The 24,379-nt window shown below is 37.4% G+C and overlaps 1 protein-coding gene across 1 annotated transcript in view; it reads left to right on the forward strand.

The window, feature by feature from the left end:
* Positions 1-296: 296 nt before the first annotated feature.
* LOC121383603 (A disintegrin and metalloproteinase with thrombospondin motifs 16-like) overlaps positions 297-24,379 on the forward strand; it is a 52,524-nt gene continuing 28,441 nt past the window's right edge. Inside the window, exons 1-18 of the mRNA XM_041513693.1 lie at positions 297-372; positions 3,608-3,763; positions 6,325-6,387; positions 6,817-6,879; positions 7,473-7,535; positions 7,971-8,045; positions 10,709-10,848; positions 11,599-11,740; positions 12,568-12,725; positions 13,849-13,932; positions 14,681-14,805; positions 17,266-17,409; positions 18,508-18,642; positions 19,111-19,270; positions 20,657-20,758; positions 21,595-21,746; positions 22,034-22,097; positions 23,780-23,888. Of these exons, the coding sequence (XP_041369627.1) occupies positions 297-372; positions 3,608-3,763; positions 6,325-6,387; positions 6,817-6,879; positions 7,473-7,535; positions 7,971-8,045; positions 10,709-10,848; positions 11,599-11,740; positions 12,568-12,725; positions 13,849-13,932; positions 14,681-14,805; positions 17,266-17,409; positions 18,508-18,642; positions 19,111-19,270; positions 20,657-20,758; positions 21,595-21,746; positions 22,034-22,097; positions 23,780-23,888 (2,011 nt within the window). The remainder of the gene's footprint in view (positions 373-3,607; positions 3,764-6,324; positions 6,388-6,816; positions 6,880-7,472; positions 7,536-7,970; positions 8,046-10,708; positions 10,849-11,598; positions 11,741-12,567; positions 12,726-13,848; positions 13,933-14,680; positions 14,806-17,265; positions 17,410-18,507; positions 18,643-19,110; positions 19,271-20,656; positions 20,759-21,594; positions 21,747-22,033; positions 22,098-23,779; positions 23,889-24,379) is intronic.

The raw sequence follows: 24,379 nt of genomic DNA on the forward strand, positions 1-24,379 counted from the left end.
ACAGATAAAAAATTACTTAAATGTAAGCTTATATATAGTACATTGTTCATTATAATGACTTTCAATTGATTAAGTACCCATTATTGAAGTACTAAAAATGTATATATAAAACAAAAGTTCATAATGTACCTTGGGTATAAATAAAGTCTGAACTACCGTTAAGCTATTCTTAGATGATGGTTTTACACTATAATTTGAAATGTCATGGAAATTGGAAATGTATCATTAATACAGTAAAATAAAGACTGGTGAGATACATGTATATGTACTGGGTATGCATTGCTGATCCTGGTCCAATGGTTTTTCAGTTTCATGAAAAGCTAACTGAAGAAGAGCTCTTGTACTATTTTGGAGTGACGGACACTCGTGATGGTGAGAGTTCAATGTTTACACACATATACAGTACTCAAATGTACTTGTATAGATAACTGGAATTTTAGTAAATATACATTACTATATACTAATATTTGTTACTAATATTGCTGCTGTTGTTGTGTTCCTTGTTGTCGTTGTTCTTATTATTATCATCGGCATTATCGTCATCTTTTAGTGCTCAGATTAAAGGGACAGACCCTAGTTTTTAAACAGTAAGGCATAGTTTCACCTAGACCCTAGTTTTTAAACACTAAGGCATAGTTTCACCTAGACCCTAGTTTTTAAACACTAAGGCATAGTTTCACCTAGACCCTAGTTTTTAAACACTAAGGCATAGTTTCACCTAGACCCTAGTTTTTAAACACTAAGGCATAGTTTCACCTAGACCCTAGTTTTTAAACAGTAAGGCATAGTTTCACCTAGACCCTAGTTTTTAAACAGTAAGGCATAGTTTCACCTAGACCCTAGTTTTTAAACACTACGGCATAGTTTCACCTAGACCCTAGTTTTTAAACACTACGGCATAGTTTCACCTAGACCCTAGTTTTTAAACAGTAAGGCATAGTTTCACCTAGACCCTAGTTTTTAAACACTAAGGCATAGTTTCACCTAGACCCTAGTTTTTAAACAGTAAGGCATAGTTTCACCTAGACCCTAGTTTTTAAACACTATGGCATAGTTTCACCTAGACCCTAGTTTTTAAACAGTAAGGCATAGTTTCACCTAGACCCTAGTTTTTAAACAGTAAGGCATAGTTTCACCTAGACCCTAGTTTTTAAACACTAAGGCATAGTTTCACCTAGACCCTAGTTTTTAAACACTAAGGCATAGTTTCACCTAGACCCTAGTTTTTAAACAGTAAGGCATAGTTTCACCTAGACCCTAGTTTTTAAACACTAAGGCATAGTTTCACCTAGACCCTAGTTTTTAAACAGTAAGGCATAGTTTCACCTAGACCCTAGTTTTTAAACAGTAAGGCATAGTTTCACCTAGACCCTAGTTTTTAAACACTAAGGCATAGTTTCACCTAGACCCTAGTTTTTAAACACTACGGCATAGTTTCACCTAGACCCTAGTTTTTAAACACTAAGGCATAGTTTCACCTAGACCCTAGTTTTTAAACACTAAGGCATAGTTTCACCTAGACCCTAGTTTTTAAACAGTAAGGCATAGTTTCACCTAGACCCTAGTTTTTAAACAGTAAGGCATAGTTTCACCTAGACCCTAGTTTTTAAACACTACGGCATAGTTTCACCTAGACCCTAGTTTTTAAACACTACGGCATAGTTTCACCTAGACCCTAGTTTTTAAACAGTAAGGCATAGTTTCACCTAGACCCTAGTTTTTAAACACTAAGGCATAGTTTCACCTAGACCCTAGTTTTTAAACACTAAGGCATAGTTTCACCTAGACCCTAGTTTTTAAACACTAAGGCATAGTTTCACCTAGACCCTAGTTTTTAAACAGTAAGGCATAGTTTCACCTAGACCCTAGTTTTTAAACAGTAAGGCATAGTTTCACCTAGACCCTAGTTTTTAAACACTAAGGCATAGTTTCACCTAGACCCTAGTTTTTAAACACTAAGGCATAGTTTCACCTAGACCCTAGTTTTTAAACACTACGGCATAGTTTCACCTAGACCCTAGTTTTTAAACACTAAGGCATAGTTTCACCTAGACCCTAGTTTTTAAACAGTAAGGCATAGTTTCACCTAGACCCTAGTTTTTAAACAGTAAGGCATAGTTTCACCTAGACCCTAGTTTTTAAACAGTAAGGCATAGTTTCACCTAGACCCTAGTTTTTAAACACTACAGCATAGTTTCACCTAGACCCTAGTTTTTAAACAGTAAGGCATAGTTTCACCTAGACCCTAGTTTTTAAACACTACGGCATAGTTTCACCTAGACCCTAGTTTTTAAACACTAAGGCATAGTTTCACCTAGACCCTAGTTTTTAAACACTACGGCATAGTTTCACCTAGACCCTAGTTTTTAAACAGTAAGGCATAGTTTCACCTAGACCCTAGTTTTTAAACAGTAAGGCATAGTTTCACCTAGACCCTAGTTTCTAAACACTAAGGCATAGTTTCACCTAGACCCTAGTTTTTAAACACTAAGGCATAGTTTCACCTAGACCCTAGTTTTTAAACACTAAGGCATAGTTTCACCTAGACCCTAGTTTCAACCCATAAAAATTAACACTAAGTTTGGTTACTTTATAATCGTGTAACAAATTTGGATACAACAGAGTGAAACAAGAGTCTGTGACATTGAAATACCCTTAAAAATAGACTAAATCGCGACTCCATACCCGTAATTGTTACTTCTCAGATTTATATTCATTTATAAAAATATAAAAAATGCATTTTGTGGTGTTATACAAACACCAGGATGACCAAAAACACTTCGGTTGTACGGAAATGAATAATCTAAATAATAAAATATAAGAAATGTTTGATTTCAGTGCTCATAAACGGCTCTAATAGTGAAAAACATGGCTTAGTGTTTACAAACTAATGTCTGTCCCTATAAAGAAAAGATAAACCTGTACCTATAGTTTTGCAGTAAGTTAAAATATTTGATGGAGTATCGAGTTTATCAAAATAATCATACTGTTGACTCATTTGTGTAGATTCTTCTTGTACTGTTTCAAGGAAATAAGAAGAGGCACTAAAAGGTTTTAATTAATGCTGTGAAAAAATGCATATATCTTTTTGGTTTGTTAACTCCTTGGAGTTATAACATCTTGTGTGTAGATATTCCCATGTATTAACTTGAGATAACCTGAATGCAGCTACATGTAGGAAAATATGTTATTCACTAGGAAAATTTAAATAAAAACTGTTAGGACTAAATGCTAATATTTGTTGCTAATATTGCTGCTGTTGTTATTACTGTTGTTGTTCTTCTTGTTGTTGTTCTTCTTATTATTATCGTCATCTTTTAGTGCTCATATTAAAGGGACAGATCCTAGTTTTTAAACACTAAGGCATATTTTTCACCTAGACCCTAGTTTCAACCCTTAAATTACAATACTTAAATTTTTGGTTATATTTTATGTTAAATTGATTAGTAACATAATCATATGAAATTGCATATGTTATATTGTTATAGTAATAGTTCAGTGGCAAAGCCAGCATGAAAACTCTATATTCAAGTTTCTTGACCCAACTAGGATGTAATTTTTTGATAGGTTAACATTTTTACAAAACAAACATATTTCATATATTCAGTTGCACACTACAGCCTTATTGTGCCCACTCATGTGAAAGGAAATCGGTTTAAACGGCTGGCCAGTGGAGCCCGGGAAGCAGTACAGTTCAAAGTGAAAGCCCTTGGTGAGGAGTACCACCTGGAACTGTTCCACAACGATGACCTGCTGCCACCAGGTATGTTAACAGTACATTGTGAAAGCCCTTAGTGAGGAGTACCACTTGGAACTGTTCCACAACCAGGACCTGCTGCCACCAGGTATGTTAACAGTACATTGTGAAAGCCCTTAGTGAGGAGTACCACCTGGAACTGTTCCACAACCAGGACCTGCTGCCACCAGGTAGGTTAACTGTACATTGTGAAAGCCCTTGGTGAGGAGTACCACTTGGAACTGTTCCACAACCAGGACCTGTTGCCACCAGGTATGTTAACAGCACATTGTGAAAGCCCTTAGTGAGGAGTACCACTTGGAACTGTTCCACAACCAGGACCTGTTGCCACCAGGTATGTTAACAGTACATTGTGAAAGCCCTTAGTGAGGAGTACCACTTGGAACTGTTCCACAACCAGGACCTGCTGCCACCAGGTATGTTAACAGTACATTGTGAAAGCCCTTAGTGAGGAGTACCACCTGGAACTGTTCCACAACCAGGACCTGTTGCCACCAGGTATGTTAACAGCACATTGTGAAAGCCCTTAGTGAGGAGTACCACTTGGAACTGTTCCACAACCAGGACCTGTTGCCACCAGGTATGTTAACAGTACATTGTGAAAGCCCTTAGTGAGGAGTACCACTTGGAACTGTTCCACAACCAGGACCTGCTGCCACCAGGTATGTTAACAGTACATTGTGAAAGCCCTTAGTGAGGAGTACCACTTGGAACTGTTCCACAACCAGGACCTGTTGCCACCAGGTATGTTAACAGCACATTGTGAAAGCCCTTAGTGACGAGTACCACCTGGAACTGTTCCACAACCAGGACCTGCTGCCACCAGGTATGTTAACAGTACATTGTGAAAGCCCTTAGTGAGGAGTACCACTTGGAACTGTTCCACAACCAGGACCTGTTGCCACCAGGTATGTTAACAGTACATTGTGAAAGCCCTTAGTGAGGAGTACCACCTGGAACTGTTCCACAACCAGGACCTGCTGCCACCAGGTATGTTAACAGTACATTGTGAAAGCCCTTAGTGAGGAGTACCACCTGGAACTGTTCCACAACCAGGACCTGCTGCCACCAGGTATGTTAACAGTACATTGTGAAAGCCCTTAGTGAGGAGTACCACCTGGAACTGTTCCACAACGATGACCTGTTGCCACCAGGTATGTTAACAGCACCTTGTGAAAGCCCTTAGTGAGGAGTACCACCTGGAACTGTTCCACAACGATGACCTGTTGCCACCAGGTATGTTAACAGCACATTGTGAAAGCCCTTAGTGAGGAGTACCACTTGGAACTGTTCCACAACCAGGATCTGTTGCCACCAGGTATGTTAACAGCACATTGTGAAAGCCCTTAGTGAGGAGTACCACTTGGAACTGTTCCACAACCAGGACCTGTTGCCACCAGGTATGTTAACAGTACATTGTGAAAGCCCTTAGTGAGGAGTACCACCTGGAACTGTTCCACAACCAGGACCTGTTGCCACCAGGTATGTTAACAGCACATTGTGAAAGCCCTTAGTGAGGAGTACCACTTGGAACTGTTCCACAACCAGGACCTGTTGCCACCAGGTATGTTAACAGTACATTGTGAAAGCCCTTAGTGAGGAGTACCACCTGGAACTGTTCCACAACGATGACCTGTTGCCACCAGGTATGTTAACAGCACATTGTGAAAGCCCTTAGTGAGGAGTACCACTTGGAACTGTTCCACAACCAGGACCTGTTGCCACCAGGTATGTTAACAGCACATTGTGAAAGCCCTTAGTGAGGAGTACCACTTGGAACTGTTCCACAACCAGGACCTGTTGCCACCAGGTATGTTAACAGTACATTGTGAAAGCCCTTAGTGAGGAGTACCACTTGGAACTGTTCCACAACCAGGACCTGCTGCCACCAGGTATGTTAACAGTACATTGTGAAAGCCCTTAGTGAGGAGTACCACTTGGAACTGTTCCACAACCAGGACCTGTTGCCACCAGGTATGTTAACAGCACATTGTGAAAGCCCTTAGTGAGGAGTACCACTTGGAACTGTTCCACAACCAGGACCTGTTGCCACCAGGTATGTTAACAGTACATTGTGAAAGCCCTTAGTGAGGAGTACCACTTGGAACTGTTCCACAACCAGGACCTGTTGCCACCAGGTATGTTAACAGTACATTGTGAAAGCCCTTAGTGAGGAGTACCACTTGGAACTGTTCCACAACCAGGACCTGTTGCCACCAGGTATGTTAACAGTACATTGTGAAAGCCCTTAGTGAGGAGTACCACCTGGAACTGTTCCACAACCAGGACCTGTTGCCACCAGGTATGTTAACAGTACACAGCGAAAGCCCTTAGTGAGGAGTACCACCTGGAACTGTTCCACAACCAGGACCTGCTGCCACCAGGTATGTTAACAGCACATTGTGAAAGCCCTTAGTGACGAGTACCACCTGGAACTGTTCCACAACCAGGACCTGCTGCCACCAGGTATGTTAACAGTACATTGTGAAAGCCCTTGGTGAGGAGTACCACTTGGAACTGTTCCACAACCAGGACCTGTTGCCACCAGGTATGTTAACAGTACACAGCGAAAGCCCTTGGTGAGGAGTACCACCTGGAACTGTTCCACAACCAGGACCTGTTGCCACCAGGTATGTTAACAGTACACAGCGAAAGCCCTTGGTGAGGAGTACCACTTGGAACTGTTCCACAACCAGGACCTGTTGCCACCAGGTATGTTAACAGTACACAGCGAAAGCCCTTGGTGAGGAGTACCACCTGGAACTGTTCCACAACCAGGACCTGTTGCCACCAGGTATGTTAACAGTACATTGTGAAAGCCCTTGGTGAGGAGTACCACTTGGAACTGTTCCACAACCAGGACCTGTTGCCACCAGGTATGTTAACAGTACACAGCGAAAGCCCTTGGTGAGGAGTACCACCTGGAACTGTTCCACAACCAGGACCTGCTGCCACCAGGTATGTTAACAGTACACAGCGAAAGCCCTTGGTGAGGAGTACCACCTGGAACTGTTCCACAACCAGGACCTGTTGCCACCAGGTATGTTAACAGTACACAGCGAAAGCCCTTGGTGAGGAGTACCACCTGGAACTGTTCCACAACCAGGACCTGCTGCCACCAGGTATGTTAACAGTACACAGCGAAAGCCCTTGGTGAGGAGTACCACCTGGAACTGTTCCACAACCAGGACCTGCTGCCACCAGGTATGTTAACAGTACACAGCGAAAGCCCTTAGTGAGGAGTACCACTTGGAACTGTTCCACAACCAGGACCTGCTGCCACCAGGTATGTTAACAGTACATTGTGAAAGCCCTTAGTGAGGAGTACCACCTGGAACTGTTCCACAACCAGGACCTGCTGCCACCAGGTATGTTAACTGTACACATCGAAAGCCCTTAGTGAGGAGTACCACTTGGAACTGTTCCACAACCAGGACCTGCTGCCACCAGGTATGTTAACAGCACATTGTGAAAGCCCTTAGTGAGGAGTACCACTTGGAACTGTTCCACAACCAGGACCTGTTGCCACCAGGTATGTTAACAGTACACAGCGAAAGCCCTTGGTGAGGAGTACCACCTGGAACTGTTCCACAACCAGGACCTGTTGCCACCAGGTATGTTAACAGTACATTGTGAAAGCCCTTGGTGAGGAGTACCACTTGGAACTGTTCCACAACCAGGACCTGTTGCCACCAGGTATGTTAACAGTACACAGCGAAAGCCCTTGGTGAGGAGTACCACCTGGAACTGTTCCACAACCAGGACCTGCTGCCACCAGGTATGTTAACAGTACACAGCGAAAGCCCTTGGTGAGGAGTACCACCTGGAACTGTTCCACAACCAGGACCTGTTGCCACCAGGTATGTTAACAGTACACAGCGAAAGCCCTTGGTGAGGAGTACCACCTGGAACTGTTCCACAACCAGGACCTGCTGCCACCAGGTATGTTAACAGTACACAGCGAAAGCCCTTGGTGAGGAGTACCACCTGGAACTGTTCCACAACCAGGACCTGCTGCCACCAGGTATGTTAACAGTACACAGCGAAAGCCCTTAGTGAGGAGTACCACTTGGAACTGTTCCACAACCAGGACCTGCTGCCACCAGGTATGTTAACAGTACATTGTGAAAGCCCTTAGTGAGGAGTACCACCTGGAACTGTTCCACAACCAGGACCTGCTGCCACCAGGTATGTTAACTGTACACATCGAAAGCCCTTAGTGAGGAGTACCACTTGGAACTGTTCCACAACCAGGACCTGCTCCACAACCAGGACCTGCTGCCACCAGGTATGTTAACAGTACACAGCGAAAGCCCTTAGTGAGGAGTACCACTTGGAACTGTTCCACAACCAGGACCTGCTGCCACCAGGTATGTTAACTGTACACATCGAAAGCCCTTAGTGAGGAGTACCACCTGGAACTGTTCCACAACGATGACCTGCTGCCACCAGGTAGGTTAACTGTGCATTGTGAAAGCCCTTAGTGAGGAGTACCACTTGGAACTGTTCCACAACCAGGACCTGCTGCCACCAGGTATGTTAACAGTACACAGCGAAAGCCCTTGGTGAGGAGTACGTGTACATGTATATTTATTTGCATGTCCAAACCTAGTAGGCCTACATCAGTATTGTCAGGATCACATGATTAAATCTAATATTGACAATGAGTCTAATACTGAGATGATGCTTGTTGTAGCTGCAAAACGTTTCAGCCGTATTGATGAACCACACAGATCTTGTAGGCTATTTACAAAATTAGTAAAGTTTGCACATACTGCATCCACTCTCCCCCCCCCCCCCCCCCCCAAAAAAAAAAAAAAAAACCAGAGAGAAAGAAATACTGAGCGAGTGTGAGTTTGAATAATTTTTACATGCTCATATACCACTAGAGTTTCGAGCATGTCTGCCCCGGGGCCTCTCTCTGGATAGCCAGCGACTTGCTCTGGGACAGAACAAAAAAAATTAAGGGGACATTTTGAAATTTACATCCAAAAATTAAATAGTGGGCCTTTAAGATATTGATGCGCATCTGTAATAGTGAGCTGTTGGTAAAATACACTGTATAAATACACTCTACTGACGTATGTTTAGGATGATTGTGTCATATCACAAAAATGATCTCCCCCTTGGAAATTATTTTAGAAGCTGTGCCTGTTGTTGGTTACATGCAGACTACTCATGAACACCATCATTCCAACTTTCCATTCCTATCATTTCCCTCCCTACCCTTACCTTATTACCTTCCTTATCCTCAACATTATTACGTACACCCACAGAATGCTGTATGGATAACCTGGGGGTGGGTGGGATGGGGGGTCGACACTGTGATAGGATGCTATTTGGGTGGGGTAGGGCTTAGGCAGTTTTGACCGATAGGGAGCCTGGTTAGGAGGCCTCCCTCCACCAGCGCATCGATCCCATGAAAATCCAACCCAGTGACTGTGGGTGCCCGCCTGGATGTTTGGATGTATCCTGGATTGGATGTAAGACTAACATTTTCCTCCAGGGCTCTAAAAGAAAAATTAAGATTATTTATACATGTAAGTTTACATTAGCCTGACTGAAAATATGCACCAACTAATTACCTAATAAAGCAATATTAATTATAATATATATTTTATATGGCACCCCGAATTTATTATAAATTCCCACTATTATTTTTATACTATTTAGGCCATAATTTCTAAATTGTCCCACTCATCTTACACCTCCCACTTCCCCTTCCTCTTCCTGTCCCAGAATTGGCCACTGGCAAGGTCAGCGGTTAAATCCGGGATGGGCGTGCCTGAACTTAATGCATGTTAAAAGAGTTCCCTTCCCTTCCCTTGCAAGTTCTGCACTTACTGTACATCATAAAGATTTTCTGTTGTTATCATGTTAGAGTAAGATGGAATGCCATTCTCCAGGAACTCTTGATTCAGTTTTATCTATCTATTGATCAAGAACCACTAAATTGTTGATGAAAAATATTTGTGCAGAAAATATCGGGTCTACTAAAGTATAGTTTCATTAGGTTAATAAGGAATGGAGTGTTCTTAACATTAATGTTTATGCTAAAAGGGCCCTTAGGTTGTATGGTGACCGATCCTTGTTATGTCCGTCTTATATATGTACTTCAACTTCAAACCAGTTTTTACATGCCTATATACACTGGGGTTCAGGCATGTCCCCCCCTGGTCTTATCCCTGGCAGGGCCAGCGATTCGACCAGGGGGAGAGGGGTTGAAAAATAAGGGGATAATTTGGAAGTTTAACCTAAATTAAAATGGATTTTAAATTTTTAGATGTGTCCGCCTGAACAAATGTTGTAAGTGTTATTAAATTAATGGTATTTAGTTGACACTATTTTAGACCAGGCTTTCTAAATTTATATTATACTTTATTTAGTATTAAACTATATTTAAGCCCTGGAGGAAAGGTTAACGATCGGGGTGGGCTTCGCGCCCAATCATGGTTTGTGATCCAACACCCTGGTGTGAATTTTCACCACCACACCGGGCCGGACCCCCACGGCGGGTGGCAGGCGGGCAGGGGAGGTCAGACAAACCTAGCCCTAACACTAACTCCCAATCACCAACGCCCTACCGCCCTATTTCTGGCATACCCATCCCCCCTCCCTCCGGCCATGGGAGGCCATTCCGGCAAGTGGTGATCAGTGGAAGTATGGTGAGCTTTTGAAGGCTCTGTTACACACCTAGGTGTGTTTTTGGTTGTATCAACCATTGTATAAAATAGGCCACAAGGTGATGGCCAAATCTTGGCCATAAGGTGATGGCCAAGAGGCTGGGGTCATGAGAGATGACCCCTTTAGTTGGTTTTTTCCAGCCGCCGAGCTCGTGTGGAGATATGAAACGTATTTGGATGAAAGTTTTGGAGTAAGTAGTCCTCAAAGAATTCTTCTCATTTGCCGCAAGTACAGTTTTATATGTACAATTTGTTCTTGTATTTATAGGCTGTCTTGTTCAGAAATTAACAGCCAATGGAAGCCGAAATGTCTTACCTTGTACAACCAATGAGGAGAGCTGTTACTACATTGGAAGATCACTTCTTCACAATGAGTCTAAAGCTGCTATGAGCATTTGCAAAGGCTTGGTATTCCATTAATGTTTTTAAATAATTGTATTTTCTGTTTTATTCAATTTAATCCTTGAATGTTTTGATATTTATTTTCACAGTAATATTTAGTGTGTGACAATTAATTAATTGTGATGGGTTGAGAATAGCCAACAAACAGTTATGTGGCCTTTGATCTATTATATTAAAAAAACCCAACATTATTCTAATTTTTACATACATGTACAGCTGAAAGTGGCAGAAGCTAATTATATTTGCAAACTGCCTGTAAGACAAAACTGCACAGATACTTCACACGTGTACATGTAGAGATAGACTTGCTCAAGAAGTCACCTTTGATAAGTAGTCACTAAGGCCTCCACGAGTCCAAAATATTGGACTCTAGTACTCGAGGGTCAAACTTGACCCGGACCCGAGTACCTGACACAAGATGATATTAAGACTAAGGAATAAAGTAAATTAGCATTATGCATATTAATTCCAGCGCTGAACATGGATGCCAGATCATGCCATTGTATTGTATTCCACACATTCGACTTTAAATTAGTTTTTCCTCCATATGGCAAAATGACGTAAAATGTTTTTTAATTAAATGAGAGTGCTCTTCCTTGCACGGGTACTCGAGTCCTGTGAATGGTCTCTAGTCTTGCTAGATTTGGCCCGTGCCCAAGTACTCTTTGATAACCTAGTGGTCACTTGTCTTAAGCATCCACATTGTTATTCTGCAAAATCATCACATGTAGTCATTTACATTATAATTGATTTCAGCATGGAATTATCAGCGTTTCAGATCATGAACTGGTCATTCTGCCGATTAGAGCCGATCACGCTGGCCATGTTGGTGACCGAGACAGCTACCTCCATGTTGTCTACAGACGTCCAGGCAGTGGGAAAACTTGTCACATGACAGGTGATAACAAAGTCAATCTCATTTACACTGTGCTTTAATATGAGGGTGTGCTTTTATTGTTTAAGAATGTAGTACAAACATGGTTACTTCAAGGGTGGATCTAGGATTTTCACTGAGGGTGGGGTGTGTGTGAAAATATAACAACCTCTTGAGATCAGCCAAGTCAGATGAAGCCTAATTCACCTTCATTGTCAGTATATATAATACTGGTGTTTATGTAGTATACAAATACTTTACATTTAAATGCATTGTCGAAAATGTTAATGCACATTTTTAGAAAAAAGACCTGTCATTTCAGGGGTGAGGATGATGGACCCATCTAAAATGGATATTTGGTATTGCATACATGTATGTTACATCTTTATTCATGGTACTTGCAATACAGTGTATTAATACGGTATAAAATAATTAAATTAATTATGTTTACTGGTCAAAATTATTTCAAGATCAAATGTATACCTTGACTTCTGAAAGAAAGAAGTCAACTCAAAAATGAAGAAAAATGGCATATTAACATAAAACATTTATTCTGATATTCATCATCAAGCATCTATTCACTTTAAGCAATAATTTTCCATTAATTATGCATCACAAGTTAACACTCATTATTAGGGACTTTTGTTGCGTGTGTGTGTGTGTGTGTGTGTGTGCGTGCGTGTGTGCGTGCGTGCGTGCGTGCACACACACACACACATGCACATGATTGATTTGTGCCATTTTTAAAAGTGCCTTTTTTCTGTTCCAATTTTGAAAACATCAGGTATGGTTATTATTTCAGAGCTACATGACCATATCTATAATTATTATCTTTTTTTTCTTGGTTTTAGATTTGGGTGTCCTGAACGATGAATTCAGAATTGCAAGTCACAGGGTTCGACGTCAGAGTGATAAAAAATATTTGGAATTGTTGGTTGTGGTTGATGCAGACATGTTTAAATTGCATGGAAATGACACACAGAGATTTACACTGACAGCTGTGAACATAGTGAGTGTTGTTTATAAACCATAATGTCATGTCACTCACCTTCACATTACAGCAACTGTTTGACTTGTGTGTAATGTTAAAATGTACACAGAGAGCCATTTAATACTTGGTTAACTGTCTGGGTTTTTTTTTTTTTTTTTTAAACACCACAAATATTTAACACAGAGACAAAGACATGTTTTTTTAACTGTCTGGTTAACATTGTAGTTACTTAACCAGTCAGAAGTTAATATTTAGCCTACAATATAATTTTTTTAGAATATCTGTTAATGACCAAGAAAGCTAATAAACATATAACATGTTTTAATATCATGGAATCGAGTCCACATTAAAAGATTAAAAGATGATAATTAGTTCACCATCTTGATCACAAATATCAAGATTAAACTATATTCAGATCAAATTTTTAATCTTGTGAGTTTTGGTATTCAAATTAAAGTGACAGACCCTAGTTGTTAAACACTACAAAGTATTTTTCACTATTAAAGCCGTTTTTGTTAATTTAAATGAGAAGTACTTACATTTTATTATTTACAATATTAATTTTGGTACACCTGAAGTGGTTCTGGTTCTGAATTTTTCATCATTTTAAAAACGCACATTTGTCTGAGAATTAATAGTTATCGAGACAACCTTTAGTTATTTTTAGACAGTATATCTCTGTTATAACCTCATGCAAATGTGTGTTGCAGGTTTGTCGAGTCACTAAACTTAAAGTCCATTTGTACGGGCTGAAACTAGGGTCTGTGTCTTTAAACAAAATTGCAAACACTTTAGGAAGCAATTGAGATAAAAATATTAACTAACATGAAAAAGTAATTTGTAGAGAATGTTCAGACATGAAGTAATTGCAATGTTTTACAATCACACTTGACATACATTTAACAAACACAGCATCACAGATGTATTTGCATTTATTCAAGTCATAAAACTTCTTGTTTTAATAACAGGTTTTTTTGTTTTTTGTTTAACATTTCCATTTTTTTGTTACTATGACAACAGTGTAAAAGACTGTATATTAAATGCACGCAACTGCCTGTAAAATGTTATAATTATTTATTTTATACTGGACATCAAATATCATGACTTCCAAGACATATACATTAAATGTTTATTATTGTAGGCTGCTCTTCGTTTTCTGGATGGCAGCTTGGGTGACCAGATTATTTTATCAGTTGTAACACTGACAATTCTGCATGAAGATCAGGTAACTACATGTAATAATAGAAAACAATGGAATGAATACTGAATTTAGTTCATAAACATTTTTATTCTAATGTCATGGTGGGGTGAGACTGAGCTCAGTCAGTAGGGTGCTGACCTCAGGTGCTTTGGTTGTAGGTTTGAACCCTCTGGGTTTGTTTCATCCCAACCAGTGCCCATGACTGGGAGGCCTATATCAAAGACTGGGCTATGTGCTTTCTTGTCTATGCATATAAAAGATCCCTTGCTGCTAATAAATTAAATACCACAAGATTATTTTAGACCGATTCTTTTCATATTCCCAACTTCCCCATTTATAAACTACATGTAGGTCAATATTGTCCCCATCATTGTACCTCTGTCCTGGACCAACCCACTTACCATGCCAGAGACAGGGGCCAAGGGGACATGTCTGACCCTTGAAAGGATATGGCTATGTAAAAACTGTTTTGAGTGTTGAGAATGGAATATAAATCAATTATGAAATTTTTGATATCCTTTAGCCAATGATAAAGAAATCAATGTGATCTAATGGTGTCATTAAAGAAAACAAACCTTTTTTCCTAATCTCATAATGATCACAGATTTTGTATTACTTTTTACTATCATAATTAAACTTGTGTAGCGATTTAAAAATATAACACGTTGCACATACACATATGTTTGCATGGTACACTATGCACTATAAAAATATTAGTGTAAAATCGGTCACATATGTATGAAATAGTAATTATGTCTCTGTAATTTTGCAGAAAGATCTAGAAATAACCAATGATGCTGACTTTACACTGAATTCATTTTGTGAGTGGCAGGAGCGCTTCAACCCAGCTGATGATGAACACCCTCAGCATGCTGATGGGGCGGTGCTCATTACCAGGTTGGTCAAGGCTTACAGAACCGATTCTAGCTTCAGGCTTACACGGTTCTAAACATTTCACCTCTTCACAATTAGTCTACAAAAATATCATTTTGCATTTTTGTCTCGCCTTTAAGGAGGTAAAAACTGAGATACATTGTATAGGTATTACTTTTCAGGCTTTTTCCAGCCAGTGCACAATGACTGGTATATCAAAGGCTGTGGTATGTGCTATCCTGTCTGTGGGATGGTGCATATAAAAGATCCTTTGCTACTAATGTAAAAATGTTGTGACTATGTCAGAATTACCAAATGTTTGACATCCAATAGCCGATTATTTAAATCATTGTGCTCTAGTGGTGTCTTTAAACAAAACACAAAAACTTACTATTCAGGAGGCAGCAATGGTGTGAACTTTTGCTTTAAGGTTAATGTTAAAGTTTCGTATTTAAGTCCATTTCTCACAGACTATAAGTTCTTCAGTAATGAATCTATTATTGATACAGAATAAGTTTATGGTAGTCATTTAAATCCCCCCTAGAATTCTTGTTCAAATTTAATAATATATATTTTTTATTCCATTGTGAAGATGAGACTGGAACCAACTATTTAAATAATTATTTTGCATTTGACAGCAATAGTAACTATTTGTAAACATACATGATATATGGTGTATATAATTACATCAGGCCATAATCTAGCTAGCAAAATGAATTTTTTCTTTACCAAAAGTCTACTCGAGTCGCCAAGTTATTAGCAGTAGTGAGAAGGTGAAATTGCCATAATATTTTGGACCTAATCTGATTTCAAAAAACAAAATCACACAACAGAAATCAAGACCCTGACTTAATTTCATGATATACCGGTAATTGATATTTTGTGAGAAAATAACTGGGTTTCTCTATTTTTTTTATGTTCAACAAATAATTTGAAGAAATGATTTGCTTGCCCAGAGCTACAATGTAGCTCCATTGCTGCACACCTTAATGTCTTGTAAAGGAAAATGATTTTATTAATATAAAAGTTTGAAGGTCTACTTTCTTTTATGTGCCTGATGTGAGTTATATTCATATACAACTGACAAGAATACATGTAGTACCGGTAGTACATTGTTACAGTTGTTACTAAAGTTAATATTTGTGATAAATAGAGGATAATAAACGAGTTAACAGTTATTTTCAAATTTATGTCCCGAGTGAAATAATTTTCAGTTGTCACTAGCTTTTGCGAGTGACAAATGAAAATTATTTCACGAGGGACATAAATTTGATAATAACTGGTACCGAGTTTGTTATTCTATTTATTACCTCAGCTATTTTTTGTCTAAAAGCCTTGGTGTTGGACACATATGCACATACATGTATAGAAACGATATAAACCACTTTACGCACTGTTCTAAGTGTTGCTATAACTTTGTAATTTAATCACATTCATAGATGATTTTCAAAAACAAAAGTTCTCTTTATTCTGGTACAAAATCTATAATGAATTGCATTAAAATGACACTTTGTTATAAATTTAACACTAAAAACAGACAGCCATAAATGCAAACTCTTTAAACTATATGACATCATTGTGTGTGTTTGCCAAATCGTGATAACGTCACATTTAGTACCGACAAGATTATTGATTTGTAAGCATCAAATCATCCAATAGTAGTGTATATTAGACCAATGCATGATAATTTCTCAGTGAGAAATTATGATTTTTATTTTCACCGTGCCTGCTGGGGTATTAGTTACATGTATGCATATATTTAGAATATGTATCTTTAACACTGGTGTCTTATCTAATTTTATTTTATTCTAAATGTGGATATTATGTACTAAAAAAATGAATAAATAATTTTTTTAAAAAGAACCCCAACTTGTTTAGTGTCATAGCTCACTTGGCACTTTGTGTGTCTGTGTTTTTACTTTGGCACCAGACTGTATACCAATGCATGCCACGCCACATTTTTTCGGCCACATTAATTTGAGTAATGTCATAAAATCTAATTGTTACTTTCATTTTAATAAGGCTGTCATGGGACACACAGAAATATAGAATTGTCTAAACAGTCTGTTCATAAAATATCTCACTATAGCCCATTTGTGTCAAAAGGTAACTACTTAATAATATCACATTTTTAATAAAACATTCAATTGTTACCCGAACTAGAGGTATTATTTTATTAAAATATTATAATTAGAACAGTGTATAATTCAGAATTTTTTCTGAATGAACGCAAAACATGGTGAAACATGTAATGTACCAATATTCACTTCACCTATTTTTATCAAACTTCTCCCCTTTCGTCTGGGAAGGGACAAGTCACTTTTACTTTTTCATTTCTACATGTAGATTAGGGTCTAATACATGTATTTAAAAATACATCTAATATGTATTTAATAATTATGTTATGAATGCATTATAAAGCTTTTCCTTTATAACTGCTGTAATATTATTTTATTTATGGTATACATTTTAAAAATTATACAGACGCAATATTGCCAGTCATGGACGTGAGTCGACATCTGGTTTGGCCTACTATGGTGGAATCTGTCGCCGCATGCAGCGGTGTTCTGTGGTTCAGGACTCTGGTCTAGATCTGGGTTTGACTGTCGCTCATGAACTTGCTCACAGGTACTTCCCTTTATCATCTAGCAGCTACATGTGATATGTGACACATTTTAAACATTAATTTTGATATGGGAACAAATTCGTAATGCCTCATACAAGAAATTCAATTATACATGTCACATGATTGGCAGTGCACAAGTTTAACATTTACCATCTGATATGAGTCATATTACAGACCAAACTGATAACCCAGTGAGCAAGGTTTTCTTTCTGGAAAATCTAATGCTTAAAAATGTAAAATTTCAAGTAGATTTAAAAAAAACAAAAAACAACAACAACAACAACAAATGTAGCAAAACTGCCCCTCCCCACTGATGCACCCAGGGCCATAGCTAGCAGAAATAAGCATTAATAGAATTATACTGTTTAAATATCTCTCATTCTTCTTACTCCAGGGTGTATTGACAACACTACTGACCATGTACTCTGTATCACATGATAATAAGGCTGTCCTGGGACACACACACACATAGAATTATCTAAACAGTCTGTTAATAAAATACCTTACTATAGCCCATTTGCATCAAAAGGTAACCAATGAACTGGAATGTAACTCTGTAATTAATTATAATGCTAAAACTCATAAAAAATATTATTAAGTTTTAAATCCATATCAACCTTAGTAACATTGTTTACCAAATATTTTAAATATATGTAACTTAACAAAATCTTACCATCAAATTGCACAGTTTAAATTTCCTTTTCATTCAGCGATGAAGGGTAATTGGTGAAACAGCCAATGTTAGGTAACTGTGCATGCAATTCAGACTTTCGTCTGTGTTCTGCATAACAATTACTAATTGCAACATTTTGCCTTAATCTCTCTGTTAAAAGTGAAATTTAATCTGTACAATTTGTTAGTAATTTTTTTTAACAAATTTCTAAATTTACACTGATATTTTGTTTTATATAAAAAAAGGTTACAGGATGGGGTTAAAACTTAATAATATGTTTTTATATGATCTTTAACATTATTTGTTGTGGAGGTACACGTCAGTTAAGTGCTTCCATTTTGATGCAAATAGACTATACTGGAGAATAACAGCTTTTGTTTACCATATCATAATGCTCAGTTGTGCTGTAAGTGTTTTCTGATCTTAGCCTAGGTATTCACCATGATGGCGATGGAAACCACTGCCGACCAGACAAGTACATCATGGCTGCCAGCAGCAGTTGGGGACACACAGCCTTTCAGTGGTCCAGCTGCAGTGCAAGGGAACTCAAGGCATTGTTAAGGTTCAAAGACAAATATTTTGTAATCTGAATGGCTCAGCATTATTGTGGTTTAGGGTGGTATGTTAAAACTTGTAGATGACATGCATTTGATATAGTGAGACTTTCATTGCAATAGTTGGAACAAAGAGAACTTCATTTTCCTACACTTATGATACATTTTTAGTCCTTAAATAACAATTAAGAACCAAAATATTTAGTTTAGTTAGACATATTTGTAACATAACTTGTAATTTCTATTTTTATAGTGGTTTTCTAAAGTAGCACTTAAGTATTGTCAGCAAGTATAATTTTTGTCTTGACTTGACAACGTCAAAAGGTGAGATTCAGATATTGCTTTTCCAGTGGCAGTGATAATGTCAACGTTTGTTTTTAATTCCAGCATTAGACTTTTGCGTTTGTAAGCCGTCACCGTCCCAATATCTATACATGTTTTACTGACTTAGTGACGGATCTCTCTTGTACTGACAGACGAAGTGATTCCAGCTGTCTTCTTGATGCTCCGGTCAGAAGTTTGAAGTTGAGCAACCAAAAACCTGGATCAGTGTATGATGCCAATGATCAATGTCGTTTGGTATGGGGAGATAACTCTCATATTTGTGAAGGAACCAGCTTGTCTCAGCGATATGGGGTATCAGTTTTAATAACTTGTAGATGATTAATATGTTATAATCAGTTTTGTTATAATTATAGTGATATGTTGTGAATTTAAAAAAACATTTTGCTTACACAGAGAAATATAGAATATCAGGTTACTACATTTTGATATCGTGGTTATTTGGTGAGGTTTAGATAACGGTGTAACAGGCGAGCTTCAACAAGCCTATTACACCGTTATCGAACCAAGCCAAATAACCACTTGATATCAAAACGTAGTAACCTGATACTTTTTCAAGTTATATATTTGTAATATGTTTCAGTCAAAAGTAGTATAGAAACTATTAGTTTTATTGTTAAGAAACTACTTCCGGAAGTTGGACAATAGCAGGTGCCCAAAAGCATCTTGGGAATGGCATAGCTAGCCTAAAAGTATATGTGTTTCCAAATTTTAAGTAAACTACTTTGATTATATTTAAGTCTGTTGTGTCATATTACAAGTTTATGTGTGACCTGAAGATCTACATCACTGGCTGCTAGTGACTGACATCAGACGCTGTTCCCAATATAAACATTCTTTGCAGAAAGCTACTTGCATTTTTGTTTCAAAATGTTTAATTAAAAATGCTGGCTAGTTCTGAATGGGAGCGAATAATGGAGAATTGAAAAATAAGAGGTAATTTGATGTTACAGGAAGTGTAAATGTTATATTTATTTATGCAGTTCAACAATTATTGCTGTAAATGGATGTTTGAAAAATAAGAAAACTATCAACTGAAAATTGAGCAAACATTTTGTCATGCGCACAACTCATTTCCTAGTAACATGATAACACATTCTAGTGACATGATAGCACTTTGAATTATCAGGTAGGGGTTATCAGGTCAATAGGAAGCATGGTTGCATGATACAATTTTTTTATAGATGACTAGGTAAACCAACATTTTCCCAGTATATCAGAAAATCTACATGTATATAAACCATTCCTTGCAAAGGACTGATATGTATTTTCAAAGTGAATATAATACAAATTCTATACTGTAAACGAAATATTGTATGTAATGAGACACCGTCTTTTAGATTTTGACCTTTATTGAAAAAATGGTATCAATAAAATAAATAATTTAGTAACACAAAATATGTGTCATATTTTCTTTTCATACGTTAACCCAATTTCTCACTTAAGCACATCTAAACTGTATGGAAGAAGGAAGGGATCATCAAGTGAGCAGAAAGAAATGGATACCCATAACACACTGTAACAGTTTAGCAATTGACTGGGATGTTCAGATATAAACTTTTTAAAAGTGTGGAGAAGGTGGGAGGCAATGCTAAGAATAGATGAAAAGAGGAAGAATGTTTTGTTCATTTTTAAAAAGTAAAATATTATTTGCAACCATTTTGTTTTTGTCTTTGCCAGGATGAGTGTGCTATTCTAGTGTGTTTCAGTCCGACAGACCCAACAACCTGTGTGACATCAAACTCTCCCAGAATGGATGGAACAGAATGTGGGGATAAAAAGGTGAGATATTAATTCAGCTATAGTTACATGTAATATAATACCAGCCTCGGTGGTGCAGTGGTTAAGCCATCAGACTACAGGCTGGTAGGTACAGGGTTCACAGCCCGGTACCAGCTCCAGCCTAGAGTGAGTTCTTAAGGGTTCAGTAGGTAGGTGTAAGGCCTCTTCTCTCTCACTAACCACTAACCAACTAACAACTAACTCACTGTCCTGGACAGACAGCCCAGATAGCTGAGGTGTGTGCCCAGGACAGGGTGCTTGAACCTTAATTTGATATAAGCACAGAAAAAAAAAGTTGAAATGAAATGCAATATAACGATTTAATGATGATGCACTAATCAATCACTTTGGTTATGTTTTTCTGATGGTTCCCTGGTTTAATTGATCAATAGTTTACTATTTTTTCTGTTGTAGTTAAACATAAATTTATAGATCTTGTATCTACTTTAGTACAGCTTAATTCAGTGTCATTTTACTAACAGCTATAAGGAATTAATAAGAAAATAAATAACTTAGGAGACTAATCATTAGAAATACCAGTTTTGTTTTAAAATATTTTAAATGTGTAGTAATTTTAATATTGAAAGATTTGTAGAATGTTCTAATTAAAACCCATTGTCCAACAAGTCTGTTTTAAATTTCAAATTATGTATGATTGACAAGTCATGTTGCATAGATGTTTTATAGGTTAGTTAACTAACTCATATCCCGTTTTGATATATTGATGTAGTTAACCGACACAGTTCTCTTTTTGATATAGTAGTTTAGTTAATTGACTCACTTCCTTTTTTGATATATTGGTGTAGTTAACTGATATAATTCCCTTTGTGATGTAGTGGTGTATTCGAGGTCAGTGTGTGGACTATGGAACAAATGGTCCAGATGCAGTTAATGGTGGCTGGTCAAAATGGGACAATGACTGGTCCCTTTGTTCACGGACTTGTGGAGGAGGTGTTCAGTACAAGAGAAGAATGTGCAGTGAGCCCAAGTAAGAAACCACTGAATCTGGTGGTGGTGTGTGTGTATGTGTGTGTGTGCGTGCGTACATGCATGTGTGTGTGCGTGCGTACATGCATGTGTGTGTGCGTGCGTACATGCATGTGTGTGTGCGTGCGTACATGCATGTGTGTGTGCATGAGTCGGTGGGTGGTTTGGGTACCATACAGTTATTTACCTGTCATTGCTTGTCCGTCTGTCTTTCTAAAGGTACAGTGTTTACAAATGAAGACTGGAGATACTATTTAAATTTGGGGTTTTTATGCTTTTTCTTTGTAGACCAATGTATGGTGGAAAACAGTGTGAAGGAGAAAATATCATGGCCAGGCTGTGTAACACAGAGGTAAATACCACCGGATAGTTAATATATGCTATGTAGCGATAAACTGTGGGATATCTGGTGAAGTTTACTTAATAAAATCTGGTAGTTAGTATATGCTATGTAATGATAAACTGTGGGATATCTGGTGAAGTTTACTTAATAAAATCTGGTAGTTAGTATATGCTATGTAATGATAAACTGTGGGATATCTGGTGAAGTTTACTTAATAAAATCTGGTAGTTAGTATATGCTATGTAATGATAAACTGTGGGATAAAGTTTACTTAATAAAATCTGGTAGTTAGTATATGCTATGTAAGGATAAACTGCGGGATATCTGGTGAAGTTTACTTAATAAAATCTGGTAGTTAGTATATGCTATGTAAGGATAAACTGCGGGATATCTGGTGAAGTTTACTTAATAAAATCTGGTAGTTAGTATATGCTATGTAATGATAAACTGTGGGATATCTGGTGAAGTTTACTTAATAAAATCTGGTAGTTAGTATATGCTATGTAATGATAAACTGGGATATCTGGTGAAGTTTACTTAATAAAATCTGGTAGTTAGTATATGCTATGTAATGATAAACTGGGATATCTGGTGAAGTTTACTTAATAAAATCTGGTAGTTAGTATATGCTATGTAATGATAAACTGTGGGATATCTGGTGAAGTTTACTTAATAAAATCTGGTAGTTAGTATATGCTATGTAATGATAAACTGCGGGATATCTGGTGAAGTTTACTTAATAAAATCTGGTAGTTAGTATATGCTATGTAATGATAAACTGCGGGATATCTGGTGAAGTTTACTTAATAAAATCTGGTAGTTAGTATATGCTATGTAATGATAAACTGTGGGATATCTGGTGAAGTTTACTTAATAAAATCTGGTAGTTAGTATATGCTATGTAATGATAAACTGCGGGATATCTGGTGAAGTTTACTTAATAAAATCTGGTAGTTAGTATATGCTATGTAATTAAACTGCGGGAGTTTACTTAATAAAATCTGGTAGTTAGTATATGCTATGTAATGATAAACTGCGGGATATCTGTTGAAGTTTACTTAATAAAATCTGGTAGTTAGTATATGCTATGTAATGATAAACTGTGGGATATCTGTTGAAGTTTACTTAATAAAATCTGGTAGTTAGTATATGCTATGTAATGATAAACTGCGGGATATCTGGTGAAGTTTACTTAATAAAATGGCGCTGTGTTATACAGTACCATACTTACACCACCCTATAATTGACACACTTTGCATAATATTGTATCATAACTTTCCATTACATTTCAAACGTATATGAAATAAAGCTATTTAGTGCATAACATGGTATCAACCCTTTGTATTTAGAACTGTAACAATGTAAACATTTTAAAAGACTAAATGAAGGCACTTTTGGTAAAAAATATTTAACATTTCAAACATTTGTTATGCTAAGAAACATAACGAATAGAATTTGGCAAACAGCATATTATGATGTAGTGTGTAAATGTTTTACATAGAATGAACTCTGAATGTTAAATTAAATGTACACTGTTTGTTACTAATAACAGATAAGAGATGAAAGTCAGTAATAGCAACATTTGGGATCTGAATTTAGGACTGAGAAATGCTTACAAATATATTTTGAGAGACTGTGGTTTCAAATGTTTTATAGCCTATAATGTTAACTACACACTTGTTTAAACTAAGGTGTGCAGTGCAAGTAAGGTGGAATTTACAGCAGAACAGTGTGCAGCTACGGATAGCAGACCCTTGCTTGGAGTCAAACACCATTGGGTGCCACATACTGGACTATCGGGTAAATTGGTGAAATCAGTTAATATTTACTGAATATATTTACTTATAGTGTTTTCGAAACTCATACATTGTATGTTAACGCCATTATATATTATTTGATAAATTTACATCCAGATGTTTTCAAAATTTTCTTTTTTAGCTTTTATTTTCAGGAAATTGGAAATGTGACACATCAAGAATGGGGTGGGGGTGCCAGGAGTTGACCAGCAGGAAAAATAACTGGGCTGGGCTTTTAACTTTGAGGCAAGCAGGGATGAAAATGTAGAATTTATGTTATAATGACCCTAAATGAGAAATAATAATTTTGTCATTTCAGAACACATTTTAAAAATGAAGAATACATTTTTACTAACACGTTTTACCAATGAGGAATAACATTTGAGAACAAATTTTATAAAAGAAGAATTCATTTTTTAGCAATGAGGAATGTTATTTTTGACAAGTTATTGTCGATCTGGAAATATCACAAATTCTAAAAGATTTTAATTTTAA

The sequence above is a fragment of the Gigantopelta aegis genome, chromosome 10, assembly GCF_016097555.1.
Source record: "Gigantopelta aegis isolate Gae_Host chromosome 10, Gae_host_genome, whole genome shotgun sequence".
NCBI classification, from domain to species: Eukaryota; Metazoa; Mollusca; class Gastropoda; order Neomphalida; family Peltospiridae; genus Gigantopelta; species Gigantopelta aegis.